Consider the following 15,903-nt stretch of genomic DNA (forward strand, 5'->3'; position numbering starts at 1 on the left):
GAGAGCGAATATTACTCATTCTCACGACATCGGTACCCAAAACTCGTAGCCGTGCTCTAGCAAAGGCACGACACTCACAGAGAAAGTGTTCAGTGCTATCCGCCTTTTCCAAGCACGACAGCCACATTGGGTCCTCATTGACTCCAATGGTGGTCATAAGCTGACCCCATGGGTTGTGTCCTGTAATAATACCGACCATCAACCGAACGTCTTTCCTTCCAAGTTTTAGTATAAATTTTGACAGTTTTCTGTTCGGACTTGTCACAAAACACTTTGCAGTTCTGCAGCGTTCTAGACCGGACCATCGCTCTTTATGTAGATTGCATACATAATCGCTGATCCAATTCCTAATTCCTGCGGAAATTATTCCGATTATTGGCTCTGGCCAATACTGATACTTATTACTATCGTTTAAGTACTATCCGGCTCCAACCCTTGGAACAACAGTTTTTGCGTCTTTAGAAGTTTTAGCATAGGTTTTGTCGTTTGCTTATATAAAACTTCTTCAACAGTGAACATTTTCTCATCTGTGAAAATAATAATTTCATGGCAGTTGACTGCATGCCACCGAAGAAGCTGCTTGCATCTGTCGAGTCTAATTTTCTTCAAGCCCGTTGTCAAATGATGGCCAGTTGAGCGTTGGTAGGCTTCCATGTGAAGATCATCTCTCATTAAGCTTGGCATGGATCTGGTCGATACATTTACTTACCTGGACATGATTTTCTGCTTTCCACTTCTTTTTCTTTTACAACAACACTCAAGACGCACGCTTGGACCTTTGCTAGCTTGGATCGAAATCTATATTTGCCGTACGTCTCGTCCTCAAGTAAAGTTCTGTATATTTTATTTATAATCAAATGTGCATACATATATTTCATTCACATCCACATGACAATACTATTCATATATTAAAACAAAGCAGTCTCTTTTAAAACTAAACTTCATACAAGAGCCCTTTGACATGCGTGCATACAATCATTCTTTTTCAACCTTGGTACGTGAACAAAAAACTATTTTCGTTCTGGAATCACTGACCAATAAACCTTATCAATTGTTTGGAAGCCCAATTTCTCAAACATGGAACGTGACGGCTTATTCTCGAACACCACTGGTGCAGTGACTTCGAGGCCTTTGCTTGCAATCAACTTGGACATGTGACTAACAACCAAGCTGCCAAGACCCAAACGTTTATGCGTATCCACTACATGCACTAAGCCCAAGGACCCGATTGGTAGTCTGTAAATACACAGCGAATATTATATGTAGGTATATTCAACTAGTTATGTAATTGCAGGAAGGTGCAGAGACCTCAAAGACCAGGCAACTAAATTGCCGGCACCATCAAAAACTCCAACACTATCATTATAAGCAATTAATAGCTCTACAAAATGTACTGAACCATTCGTACGGTGAGGCCAAATGTTGTTGACCTGCTCGGCATGCTTCGTTTCCAACGAACGTAGAGTGTAGCCTTCGGGGGCGCTGAAATTTAGTTATTTAAAAATTAAATTAATTAATATAAAATTAAAAATATTAGTTGTAGTCTACTTACTTCACTGGCAGTTGCTTCGCCTTCTCTTTATCGATATAATACCAAAAAGTGCCGTCCGCGAGAAAAGTTTCTTTGCTAAAACCCTCTCCTACAAAGAACTCTTCCACAGTGTTCTTTAGACGTCCGGGGTATCCAAATATGAGAAGCGGCTCTTTGATATTCACTAATTTCAGCGCAGTTAATAAGAGCTCTTGGTTTTCGGTAAGTGTATTCAGGAATACGTAATTTGTTGGTTTCTTTTTCTAAAGTGAAAATATTTACGAAAGTGAAATACGAACCAATAAATAATTTTTATTAAGATAAACATAACGCACACTAAATACAAAAAAACACGAAAAATTGACAATGCTCAAGAGAGATAAAAAAACAATACTTTCAGTGCAAATTGAGTACCATAAAGAAGGTCTGCTCTCGCTAGTTTCGCAGAAATTTTATTGATTTTATATTTTGACTGAGGAAATAAAAGATAGGTTAGCTTATGGTGGTGGTCACTTAAACCTTACAAGTTCGTTGTGATACCACTGTGCTGCGCAGGAACCCCATTTACTTTCCTTCGTGGACAGTTCCGTAACAGAATGGAAAAAGTATCTATCTAGATAACCTGCTCTGATTTTAGCTAAGGCTGGGCAATTGCAAAGAAAGTGCTCAACTCTTTCTTCATCTCTACTGCTGGGAGAAAACTGCTAGTCTCGAGGAATGCCTGCTAAATAGCCAATGCCTGGTTATGCAAGCCACGACATTCGAGATATCTTGAGAAGCTAAGCAATTCCTTTGTCCTTTTCTTGTTTATTTATTACACATGTATCTTCATCTCACCAGGACCTATTGACCTCTTGAATAATGTTGTTTTTGATTACTAGTTTGCTCGTGGCCCAAGGTATTCCAATGGTACTTTCATCACTAAACAGTTGTAGAGCAACCTTTCCTGGCTAGCTCATCGGCTTTGTACGAGTAATTTCCCTCGATATCTTTGTGCCCCGGAACCCAAATAAGACTGACCTTGAATACGGCACTAATATCATTTAGGGCTTTGTATTCGAGTGCAACCTTCGATTTTAGTATAGCCGCATTCATTGATTTAATGACCGTCTTGCTATCCGCGAATATATTTATAGTCGTTTTGGTTACGGCATAAGATATGTAGCCACTTATTTTATAGCTAGAACCTCTGCATGTTTAGTTCGAGTCCTAAAAGATAATCAATTAATTAAAACTTTTTCAATGAAATTTATTTCACTTAACAATATAATTCAGACGATTGAGCCCCGCGTACACCCTTTTTGGGTGTTTAGCCGAGCTCCTCCTCCTATTTGATGTTGTTTCACGAATGGAGGGACCTTCAAGCCGGCTCCGAACGGCAGATATTTTTATGAGGAGCTTTTTCATGGCAGATATAGACTCGGAGGTTTGCCATTGCCTGCCGAGGAGAGAGCCCAAGATTTTATATTTATTGAAAAATTAGCGACACAACTCAAAATAATACTATTTATGCCTAACAAAACTAATCCGTCGTTCTTAAGCACACTGATACAACTAAAAATTGTAGTATTTAGTTGATACTGTGCATGCGACGCATTTAACAGAAAAGCAGACATAACGGTACTTTTCCAGTTAGAGAAGAGAGTCACGTTAAAAAAATTGTTGGGTAGTTATAGAAATGTGTACTGTGTGTTAGTTTATGGGACATAATCGATTTGCAGAAATTTTGAGTTGCGACTCTTTTGTATTCACTGTGCAATATGTTGATATGTGCGTATATTTTTACACCATGTGGTAAAAATTTATTTTTGTTGGTATCCGTTTCTTTTGCACGTTAAACTATAGATTTCATGTAGTAATAATGTATACTCAGTTTTTCGTTTGCTCATCAATTGAGTTTTTTGGAGCACTTTGAAGCTTCAAAGCAGAAAATGTAAGCCGAGGCACCAATTGTCAAGTTTATAGTGGGAGAAATCAAATATTTTTTTAAGTTTTTGTAAAACAGTAAGAAGAACAAAGTTGAGGTATGTAATACTACATATACTTTAGCCATAAATTCTGTGACAAAATTCTGTTCACGCAGTCAACGGTCATGAAAATACTATTTTCATATATGAGAAAATGTTCACTGTTGAAGAAGTTTTTAATTTGCAAAACGACAAAATCTATACTAAAACTTCCAAAGACGCAAAAATTGCTGGCCACCATCCAGCCTCCTTAATGGTTTGGTGGGGAATGTCCTGTAAAGGCGTTACCCCTCTTCATTTCTGCGAAGAAGGGGTTTAGACCGGGACAGAAGTGTACCAAAAGGATATCTTAGAAGGCGTGGTGAAGTAATTGAGCAGTAATTTCATCAATAGAGAGTGTTGGATCTTACAACAAGATTCCGCTCCTGCCCATAAGGCAAAAGCCCCCTAGCAGTGGCTAAAGAAAATATTCCTAGATACATAGCCGCAAAAGATTGACCGTCTTGAAGTCCAGATCTGAAACCATTGAACTCCATTGGACTAGAGATTGTGGTCAGAATTGAAGAAAGGGCCTGTCGAAGACCTCACAGAATTTTAGAGAGTCTCAAACAATCTTTGGTTCGAGCAGCGACGTCAATATCCATGAAAGCCGTGGGTGTTGCAAGAGCTGAATGGTCTATTCAATTGAGTGGCCTATTCAAGTGAAGAATTGGCCTATTCAAGAAGAAATTAAAAAACAAATTTTTAATATTTACATGTTTAAATAACACTGACTTCATTAAAAAAAGTATTATAATTTCATATCTATAAGGGACTTAAGTTGTAACAGAACTTATGGCAGGACTGTTTCAAATATTTCATTAGAGAATTTCAAGGACGTTTGAGTATACATTTTTTAAAGGAAATTAATTATCTATTTTTGCCCTGGCGAAAAGTAAACACATTTTTTTCTTCATAGCTGGCTATATCGCTTTTGTTAGACATCCATTTTAATGTCATTAAGTGAGCTTAAGTATTTAAAACATTTTTTTTTTTTTGAAGTTATTTATTTAGTTATAGTTCTCCGAATCTTTAAAATCCCTTCAAAATTAAATTGTTGGAAAAATTAAAAACCGCGTATGCAATATAAAATTTATCCTGGATAACGTCTACTGTCGCGCGGTGGTATACAAATCCACTTCAGAGCAAATACAGTTTGTCAAGAATGACTTTTGACACGGAAAATAAATTCAACTTTTCGACTTCATTTGTGTACTTATTCATATTTCTTTTTTGTACTTATTCATATTTATTCACAGCATTTAAACGGAATTAATAAACAAAAAACTTGAAATTCTTTGGAAAAACAACTAAAGCAACAAACTGTATGTATTTCCCGTAACTCGCATTTCTGCTCCTTTATTTACAACTTACCACTGCCACATAAGTGCCATCACTTCGCCAATCCCCATCCAGCGAGTATATCTTAATGTCCAGTGCCTCATTTTGCGCTTTCCAATCAATTAAACACTGAAGCGTATTATATGCGCAAGATAGCTTCTTCTGCCCCTCGTACAGATCACGCAGCTCTGGCCACTGATCTTGCGGAATTTCTACCAAAGAATGTGTCATCCTGATGAGAGCGTGAATGTTTCACTTCAACGTTGTGTTAAACACAAGCGAGCCTCAGCAACACTGAGAATACCAAGCAATTTTTTATTGTTCTAAGGTGCTAAATTAGCTTACTGAGGAACGAGCGCTCTCTGAAAGAGATGGAAGTGTGATATGAGAGCGATAAATTTTGCTCCGTATGCTTCTTTCGCTCGGCAATATGTATGTATGTGAAGGTATTTGACTTAAGTGAATTAGTGCCTCTGTAGGAAATAACGAACATGAAAGCTCTGGCTTTGCAGATGTGTAAGTGTGTAAATAAATTATTACATCGAAATGCTGAAGATTACTTAAGATAAAAAAAGATGTGCATACGTGACTCGCTACATCACAAATAGGGCTTTGAATTTAAAATGGCATAGTGGGTAATTTTAAGGTAGTTGAAAATTAAAAATAATAAATGGTTATGATACTCAATATGGCCAAGTCCCTCGCTGGGATAAAGACAGAATACCTGTTATAAAATTTAAAATAGCGAATAGCAATTAATAACAATAGGAAATAAATGTTGCTTAAAATCAATGTAATAAAATGTATAATTAGAACAAAATTGATTCTGTAAAATTTTTTTTCTAAAATGAAGGCTCTTCTTCTTCTGAATTGGCGGGATAACCGCTTACGTGATTTTGGCCGATTTTAACAATGCGCGCCAGTCGTTCTTTTCTCGTGCTAACCGGCACCAGTTGGACACACTAAGTGTCCAAGGCCCTCCTCTTCCTCTGCTATCACCAGCTGATAGAGCATCGAATACTTTCAGCCGGAACGCTAGTATCCATTCGGACGACATGACCCAGCCAACGTAGCCGCTGGATCTTTATTCGCTGCGCTAAGTCTATATCCTCGTAAAGCTCATACAGCTCATCGTTCCATCTCCTGTAATATTCGCCGTTGCTAACGTGCAGAGGTCCAATAATTTTCCGCAGAATCTTTCTCTCAAACACTCCAAGCGTCGCTTCATAAAATGAAGGTTGTATAAACTTAATTTATTCTGCTTAGGCATTATTAAGGGGTTATACGCAGTTAGGACTTTCAAAAAAATCGATTTGTTTTTATTGCATTTTTGTAATGTACATATATTCAAAAGTATACGCACGAAATTTGAAGTATATCTAAGCAATACTTTCGGAGTTATTCCTAAATATGTAGAGATGCCTCGGCACGTTTTAAGGTAGGTATTGAAACTTTAAACGTGTTTTTTTCAAAACGGCATTTTTCAAGTCGGTGTACACGATATCTCGAAAACGGCTTGTTTGATCGGTCAACCGTTTTAACTCAATCTTTAAAGATACATTTTCTAGTAACTAATCGTTCCTTTTGTAAATCTGATACTTATTTTCCATTTTATAATCAATTTACGGCCAAATTTTAACGTAAAAATCGAAATCATTTCTTTTAAAAGCTGCCATTTTGTGAAAATTCACTATTTTGATTAGCCGAACGATTAATTACTAGATAATCTAATATATTAACAAAATTTGTTTGGTTTTTTGATTTCAGATAATCCAATACTGAGTTACGATATACACCGTAAATCGTCTTTTTTTAAAGGAGGTTCCAGAAATCGCCTGCAGCGCGCTCTATAATCAACATTTTCATAAATAAAAAATTTTGTTACGTTCTTGAAGGATGCTTTTATAACCTCCAAAAATTTTCAAATTAAAATATTCTGAAGTTTCTTCAGGATAAATCCTTGACAACCCGTCTTTTATTTGCTTCATAACTGCGTATAACCCCTTAAGCCCAATCTGGTTTTTATTACAACTTTTTTTTTTAGTTAAGGGGCTTAAAATGCCTAACGCATCATCAAAGCTGTTGTCGCAGCAACGGTATGTCCGGGGACTTAAAACATTCCCCTCGTTTGGAACCGTCGCCCACCCTGGAACCGGGAACCGCTTTCGCATTACTTCAGAGTGGCGAATTCTTTCCGCGAAACCATTGATGATCTGCCACTTAGCATTTTGCCGATTACATTGCCAGTGGTTATGTGACCGACTGCATTCTCCAGCGTTCGACGTTCCTGTTCCCGAACGCATATATTACAACTAGTTCGCTTTTATACAATATTATTATTATAATAATTTCTTTCTTTGATTTGAAAGTGAGTATTACAAAAATAAAGTTCTTATCAGAATTTTAAAGAAAGATGTTGCTTGAACATTTATTGCCAACTTATTAGTTAGCTGTTATCAAAAATGTCTTATTTACCCAACTCTTTCATCATTCCGTTTTAAACGTCGTGTGAACAGGACTTTTTTAATAATTTAATTTTATAAATAAATTTTTGCAACTAAAATTTTATATGGATTCAGATATGGAGCTATGTGACAACGAAAGCTTGAAGTCTCGAAATCTAACAGAGAATCTTTTTTGCCGACAGGTACTACCTTGAACCAAGTAGGCAATTGAGTAGTAAAGTCCTCTCTCAACGAAGAAAACTAACACTTTAAGGCTCTCATTATGCCCGCCCTAACGTATGGCGCAGAAGCTTGGACGATGACAACATCCGATGAGGCGTACCTTGGAGTGTTTGAGAAAACAGATTCTGCGTAAGATTTTTGGACCTTTGCACCTTGGCAGCGGCGAATATTGCAGGCGATGGAACGATGAGCTGTATGAGCTTTACGACGAGACATAGCGCAGCGAATAAAGATCCAGCGGCTACGTTGGCTGGGTCATGTTGTCCGAATGGATACAAACGCTCCGACTCTCCTCTGCGTTGGAAAGATCAGGTGGAGAAGTACTCGGCTTCACTTGGTGTGTCCAGCTGGCGCCGGTTAGCACGAGAAAGAAACGACTGTCGCACTTCTTTAAACTCGGCCAAAATCACGTAAGCGGTTATCGCGCCAATCAAGAAAAAGAAGCTAACGAAAGTTAAATAGAAGAGGAAGCCAATAGCACTTAATTTTCCAGTATTAAAGAAGAGGATCTTCCATATATATCGATTCTGAAACCGAAAATGAATTGGAATGAAAAAGAAGAAGAAATGTCTACCGAAAAAGCAACTGATGGGATTTTATGGGGAAAACATTGAAAGAAGTACGAGATGTAGATAGATTTTCAGGTTATAACGCATTCAAAGAGGTCTCGGATGTAGTAATATGCTACAACAACAACAACAGGTCTCGGGTTAAACTGCCTATGCTAAAGGACATATTAGGCTTGGTTCGGTAAGTGCTTTCAATTTCAGTGCTTTCAAATTGATTATTGACTAAGGCATGATGGCATATATGTATGAAATCATACACCGAACTTGAAGTCTAGGTTCTTTATAAAGAGATCAACCAAGTTATGATTTCAAGAACGGATTTTATTTTCCATTTAGCTGAAGAGCTAAAAGAAAACTATAGCGACGATGACGAGAACATTTTCATTCCCGTGTCAAAAATTCAAGAAAAATAGATATAAGAGCATTCGTGCCAAATGCAATAAATATATTAGGACTATGAATAAGTTCGTGCGGTTTTTTTTCGAAATTTGAAACTTTATTGACGTAAAATGGTTACAAATTTAATATTCAAAATATTGTCCATCGCTTACTACTACTTTTTCCCATCTTTCTGGCAATTCACGGATTCCCTTTGTGAAAAATTCGGTCGGTTTTGCCGCAATCCACGAATCGATCCATTTTTTGACTTCATCGTAATTACGGAAGTGCTGGTCAGCCAGGCCATGTTGCATCGATCGGAAGAGATAGTAATCGGATGGCGCAAGGTCTGGACTATACAGCGGGTGTGGTAGGACATCCCATTTGAGCGTTTCTAAGTATGTTTTGACCACTTGTGCAACATGTGGCCGAGCATTGTCATGTTGCAAAATAACTTTGTCGTGTCTATCGGCGTATTGCGGCCGTTTTTCTCGCAGTGCTCGGCTCAAACGCATCAATTGTCGTCGGTAGACATCCCCCGTAATCGTTTCATTCGGTTTCAGTAGCTCATAATACACAACACCCAGCTGGTCCCACCAGATACACAGCATAACCTTCAGGCCATGAATATTCTGCGCCGACGTCGATGTTGAAGCATGGCCAGGGTATCCATACGTTGCCCGACGTTTTGGATTGTCGTAATGGACCCACTTTTCATCGCCAGTCACAATTCGATGCAAAAAACCCTTTCTTTTGTGCCGTTGAAGCAGTTGTTCGCATGCCATAAAACGGCGTTCAACGTCTCTTGGCTTCAATTCATACGGCACCCAATGGCCTACCTTTCGGATCATTCCCATGGCTTTTAAACGTTTGGAAATGGTTGATTGATCAACTCCCAAAGTTTTTGCAACCTCTTCTTGCGTTTGAGCCGGATCTTGATCGAGCAATTCCTCCAATTCGGTATCCATGAACTTTGGCGGCGCACCCTCGCGTTCTTCGTCTTCCAAGCCAAAATCACCACTTTTAAAGCGTGCAAACCACTTCTGGCACGTTCGCTCAGATAGAGCATGCTCACCATAAACTTCCACCAAGATACGATGACTTTCGGCTGCTTTTTTCTTCATATTAAAATAATGAAGAAGAATTCCCCGCAAAAACACATTATTTGGCACGAAATTCGACATTTTCAAGTGTGGTAAAAATATTGTTGTTTACGCTTCAAATAAAAAACTTATACTGACGTTTGTGCCTTACGACAGTAGCTCTCCAATGAATGTTTGGAAATGTGGATCGATGGAATAATAATCAAGTTACGCCATCTGTTGTAAAACCGCACGAACTTATAAATAGACCATTAGTATATTAGCTACACCATTTTTTCCATGAAGTTCTTAATAATATATCTTTTATTTTATTATTTTATATTTTTTTTAAATATTTTTTACATACATTTTTTTTTATCAATTTAGTTGGAACTGTTTTTTTCCGCAAACAACTTCAATTTTGGTGTATGAGTCGAATGGCTCACTTCAGCAAAAATAGGTATGTAATCAACACTCGTAAATCTAGTGTTAATAAACATTTTATTTCATTTAGTAAGTACCAGCAAATACCCGCCTGCGCTGCTCTGTCGTAAAGGCAAAATCTTTTATTCTAACGTCTTAGAATACGCTATATTTTTTGTTTTTCCATTCTCTGTAAAAATACAAGTACATAAATATCATGATGCAAAGAATAATGAGATGGCGCCCATCGTGGTCCCGTTACTTTGCGCTCAGCGAATTTGACAACTAGTTACGTGATTTTAGCTCCAGTATGGCCAGATTACCATTTTCGTAACTTGATTTAGCTTTTTTTTTTGTTATTTAGTCACGGAGTTTTAGTTCTTTCTTCATGACATTTTTCTAGCTGTTCTAATTAAAATGTCATGTTTATAATTTTGTAAAATATACATTTTTTAATAATTATTTAAATAATTCACTCAGTTTTATTTAGCTTTACTTTTTTTTAACATCTGGTGGCATTGCCCGCGATTGCAGGTGTTGTTGGTGTACTTCTGCTTTCGGCAGTCAAATCTCTCTCTCGCTACTGCAGTGTTGCCTAGCTTTGGATATAAAAACGCATTAAAATGCCCATTCAAAGAAAATAACCCAACAAATTTTTATTGAATCACTTAACGAACTTTGTATGCGTGACAAATTGTCTTTAAAATGTGCGTTTTTTTAAATAAATGTGTCATGCTTATGTACAATTTAATTTATGAGGTTTTTTTTAAGCGAGACTCTTTTGTTAAGGGAACGACTTTTTTGCTGTATTTGAAGTTATGTAACTAGATAAGGTACTCTTTTTGTAAAAATGTCAGTACGGTTTCTTTAGTATTTTCTGGTATTTTGTTGTTTATTTTTACAATGAATATAACTCTTAATGCCCTATGTCTCACTAAGGATTGATGACCGGAAGAAACGATTACATCTCTATGGTTTTAATTCGCATTCAATAAATGTGTAAAAAGGTTTTCAATCTTAAGAAGAGTTGAGAGAGGGGCATTTAATATTTTTGCATAACCTTAAATGGAGCCAAAAATTGAATTTGCACTTTCAAATTATCAAATTTTATAAGAGTAAAAAAATTTTCATTAGCACTAAAATCTTCTCAGAGATCTGGTCACATTGCCCATGATTGCGGTTATTGTTGATGTTTATGAATATTCGTTTCTTCTTTGAAATGTGCGTTAATAAGAACAAACGGTAACAAACGTTTTAGTGAATATTTACGCAAAAATAAGATAATTCGTGAAAGTGTACTCGTATAAGTGAAAAATAAGAAAACATGAAATGTGCAGTGAAAAGTTGTGCTAGTAAGAACCTCAATAAAGCGTGTGATATAAGCTTTTTTATATTATATTTCCAAAGGATGAGGCGCTCTGCAAACAGTGGATGCATTTCTGCCGGCGAGGAAATGCCTTCAATCGAAAAACGAGCTTTATATGTATGAAGCATTTTACTAGTGATAGCATTGAAGCATTCGGTAGCTTTAAATTAAACGCAAAAAGAAACAAACACGAAACTTCAAAATTTTCGCATTTTCGGTATAAAAAAGCGCTAATTTTATTGCGAAGAGCAAATGGTTGGCAATACTGCACAACTCAGCAAACGTGACGACACGTACGCTCTGATGGGCGCAATCTTGTTTCTATCATTCTTGCATAAATATTATATAATAGGATTAGAATTCAGGAGAAGAAGAATGCCAATCAAAACGAATATCAGCTGTTGTTATTGCGCTCACAAGTGGCTGTTGAATTACAAGAAATCATAACTACCCTCTTGTTTCAAGCGCTCATGTTCTCCTCATATAAATATGAGAATGCAAATAAAAACTGAGAAATAAAAAAATTAGAATATATGTGCATGTAGAGGTGTGGGTGCTCTGAAATGTGCGGTATCAAAATTTAAGCACAAACAGTTTTTTTTTAATTTTTTTAAATAACACGTAAAGCCGTCAAAATAAGAGCGCGAACACAGAGGCATTTTTAATCGCTTAATGCTTTGTATGATATTATAGGCGTGCGGTGGACATACTCTAGCGCACCAACGCGAATGCTGCTCGCATGTTTGTATTACATGCAACACATGAACGAATCGTGCTGACCAATCGTTACTTGTCATTTGTACCAGCTTCTTTATATGGTTTCTTCTCTTATATTTTATAAACCCATAATTTGAACCATTTTTTATATTCTATTTACTAATTATTATTAATTGAATCTTATATTTTATATATTATATGATATTTAATATTAAAATCATACAACGATATTTGTTCTATTTTTAAAAGTTTAGTTTTATTTTATATTTATATTTATTTAAATTTTTTTTTTTATTTATTATTTTAAGCAATATATACTTTTAAAATACAAAAAATAAACTGATATTTTTGGTTACATTTTTATGAAAAAAAACCCGAGCGTCAAGTGGTTAAATTTTGGGTTGTAACTTTTGGGAATGTGGAAATTTCTTTAGAAGAACGTAATATTAATGTATTACGGATAAATTTAAAATAAAAAAATCCATTTCGTTTCTTTTGAATGCATATGTAAATAAAGGGAAAACTTTTTATCTAAAAATATTTGGTGGTTTTTAATTCGTAGAGCTTTTCGTTCTTCTTCTTGATTGGCGTGTTAGCCGCTTTCGCGATTTAACCGAGTTTAACAAAGCGCGCCAGCCGTTTCTTTCTCATGCCAATCGGGAGGTTTAAATTTAATATCTTTTAATGCCTTATTTAAGTTTTTGTATGCCTTATTTAAGTTTTCATTCCTTATTAAGTTTTTTTTGTTTTTATTCATTGGTAAAAAACATTTTTTTCACAGTATCTGGTTTCCCAGTTTTTAGGGTTATTGTTAGTATTCCTCTCTTTATATTAGTTTCGATTATTTTTTCTGAAAATAATGGATTTATAAAACCGGAAAGTTATGTTGTTTATTTTTTTCTTCTTCTTGATTGACATAATAACCCTTTTTTTTAATTTTTTTTTTGTTGTCTTTAGTCCGTTTTCAAGATTCGTCATCAGAATGAGCAGTTCTCATCCGAGGCATTGTTGTCTTTTTCCTTGGCTCGCTCTCAAACGGATGTTCGGGAGCTATCCAGAGGAAGCCCGGAAGTTGTGAGCTGCTTGGACCGTATGCAGCAAAATCGTCTTGGCCAATCCGAAGTGAATGGTCATCAGGTACTTTCTCCACTTGCGTGGACTTCTACACACGGAACCATCGTCCTGGTTTATTATTGTTTATTTTTAGCTCTCTTTAAGTTTTAATTTAGAAATATCTTAAATTTTAGCTATTTATTATTAAATTTACATTTTATTTTCTTTTCTTTTATTCATTTGTAATTTTTTTTTTATTTAAAGGTTCACTCCAAAATTTTTAAATTGTGAAAGGATTGCATCTGTATAAATACATACAAGTATATATCTATGTATGAAATTGCCGCTTCCTACAATGTGTGGGGTATATGCAGATATGGTGAATACATCGGATCCTGCCAATCGAGCTCTCTCAGTTTCTGCCTCGGCCAGCTGACTACGTGCACGATCGCTTTCGTGTATTGTGTGAGTAATTTTTTCATCAATAATCGTAGTACATATTTTCGTTTCAGTAACATCTCACAAATAGAAATTTGTTCGATTGAAATTCCTATAATTAATCCATATGGCACACGCACGTCGATCATATATTTGTATGCAAATTTCTAATATAAAGTACGTTTTGATATTATGTGATGATAGATATTAATTTCTTTAGCAATTTCAGAATTAACTACTTATTCGCCAGTCTTTTTCAAACTATTTTTTCAAGTTTTAATGGATTTTTTAAATGATTGGTCACACAAATACGAGGTTCATTCTAATAATTAGAATTTTCAGATAGACATTTTGTTAATGTTTTCTATTTTCTTAGAAACCACATTAAGTCCATAAATGTCATTTATTTATATGTTGTTAGCGGTTTGACTTCATTCTTTTTGTGTTATATCGCCATAAAGAAAATCTTGTGCAAACACATCTATCGTTTAGCAAAATTATACGATTACTCAATTTTGTTTTTTTTTTTATGTTAATCTCCAAAATTCGTTTTCAGGTGTAGGCTGTTGCGATTTATTTAAGAACAGATATTAAAGTTTAATTTTTCTCGGTAATTTGTTACCGAACCTTTTAGACCACCCAATGTAGTGAGGCATATACGCATCCATACGCGGCTTAATGTGCTTGTAAATCTCTTTTGGACACTGGTGCCCAGAATGTCGAAGCTTGTATGTGTAACTAACAATCGGTTGACCTCAAGTTCGATGCCCACTATAAAAATTAATCAATATATGGTAGAAAAAGTATTTTCCAATAGAGGTGACTACTCCGCACGAAATGTCAAACTAACAAAAGCAAATCTGCCATGAGAAAGCTTCCATTTGTATATGTAACCTAAAAGAGGCACATCACAAATAAGAGAAGCAGCTTGGCCAAACATATAGCGAAAATACGTGCGCGCCAATTGTAAATATCTGAGAGTGTAGCCCATATGAAATCGTTGTCCATTTCTTTCTCTTGATGTGCTATACGCACACGCATACATATATACTTAATACTTGAACAAATGCGTCAGTCTGCATTTTTCTATTGTGAAAATAAACTGTACAAGTAAAAAATTTACTACTCGTATAATTTGAAGAGAAGTTCTATACAATTCTATGAAAACAGTGCAGTTTCAATTGTATTTTTGATTAGTTACGACAATAGTTTCACAAACACTTTTCTTATCTGAAGGCTGAAGTCGTCAAAACAGAGAGACGCTCAGCTAACATATCAGCAGCAGTAGTACGAGTAGAAACAAATGTAAGTGATGAGTATTTCCTACTTTGTGGTATTGCTCTCAGTGGCAATGCATATGAGAAAGAATTTGCTCTTTTTCATACTAAAATTTAGTAACTAAATACAAGTAGTAAAACAATGCCCACTAACAAATGCGTGAGGTAAATTAAATTGAAATGTTTGACTCAACACAGGTGGTAGATATGTATGAAGAGGTATAATTAATTATATGTGTTTCTATGAGAATTCTCTTATTACATAAAAATGAAAGCAAAAACAAAGAGAGCAAACAAAAAAAAAAACACAAAAAAAATGCATATAGAAAACAGTTGGAGCATGACATGCGAGAAACTTTTTATATTCGAGTAATAAGAGAAATAAATCAAAACCCATTACAGAAAAACAGACAGTAAGTGTGAAAGGGTTGTATATTACCTATGTAAACAAACAAATTTTACAAACAGAAAGTGGAAATTACCATAACAAGTTTCTAGGCTGTATTCACAATACGAAAAACTTAGGCCGGTAATAAATGGAATAGTTGATAGGGACAGTATCAGTGAAGGCAAAGTTTTACCAAAAATTTAGCTAATCATAATTCGACCAGTCATATCTTTATAATTACATTTAATGAAGGCCTGAGAGCCGTAATATACAATTGTGATATTAGAAATCTGAGCCGTTTGAAAATAAGAAATTAAATTCTTTTTACAAGAAAGAACAGATAGAGGAGCAAGTAAAATAAATAAATAAAAAGTAAATAATTGGCACGTATTCTTTTGTTAGGTGTTTGGCCGAGCGTCGAGTGCCTCTTGATGTTGTTCCACAAATGGAGGGACCTTGAGTTTTACGCCGCTTCCGTATGGAAAATGGTTTTTTATGAAGAGCCTTTTTCGTGGCAGAAATAATAGGAGGCCGACTAGCGTGGCAATTAACAGAACCACAAATAATATCAAAAACAAATATCAAGAAGTGAAAGGTGTGTCAATTGGCAAAGGACCCCATATTTATTAGCATACGTCGAGCACTGT

At 35.6% G+C, this 15,903-nt stretch overlaps 2 protein-coding genes across 3 annotated transcripts in view; one reads left to right on the forward strand and one right to left on the reverse strand.

Moving 5' to 3' along the window:
• Nucleotides 1-814: 814 nt before the first annotated feature.
• LOC128865295 (uncharacterized) lies at nucleotides 815-5,191 on the reverse strand. The gene is made up of 4 exons (XM_054105469.1): nucleotides 4,912-5,191; nucleotides 1,553-1,794; nucleotides 1,309-1,482; nucleotides 815-1,236 (listed from the first exon to the last, which is right to left on the reverse strand). Exons 1-4 carry the CDS (start codon nucleotides 5,107-5,109, stop codon nucleotides 1,011-1,013), a joined length of 840 nt encoding a protein of 279 aa, XP_053961444.1. The 5' UTR covers nucleotides 5,110-5,191; the 3' UTR covers nucleotides 815-1,010.
• Nucleotides 5,192-14,645: 9,454 nt separating this feature from the next.
• LOC128865292 (uncharacterized) overlaps nucleotides 14,646-15,903 on the forward strand; it is a 44,691-nt gene continuing 43,433 nt past the window's right edge. For both annotated transcript variants that reach the window (XM_054105462.1, XM_054105466.1), the window contains exon 1: nucleotides 14,646-14,896. The gene's annotated coding sequence lies outside the window, so the exon portion shown is untranslated. The remainder of the gene's footprint in view (nucleotides 14,897-15,903) is intronic.

This window comes from Anastrepha ludens, chromosome 5 (assembly GCF_028408465.1).
Source record: "Anastrepha ludens isolate Willacy chromosome 5, idAnaLude1.1, whole genome shotgun sequence".
Lineage (NCBI taxonomy): Eukaryota > Metazoa > Arthropoda > Insecta > Diptera > Tephritidae > Anastrepha > Anastrepha ludens.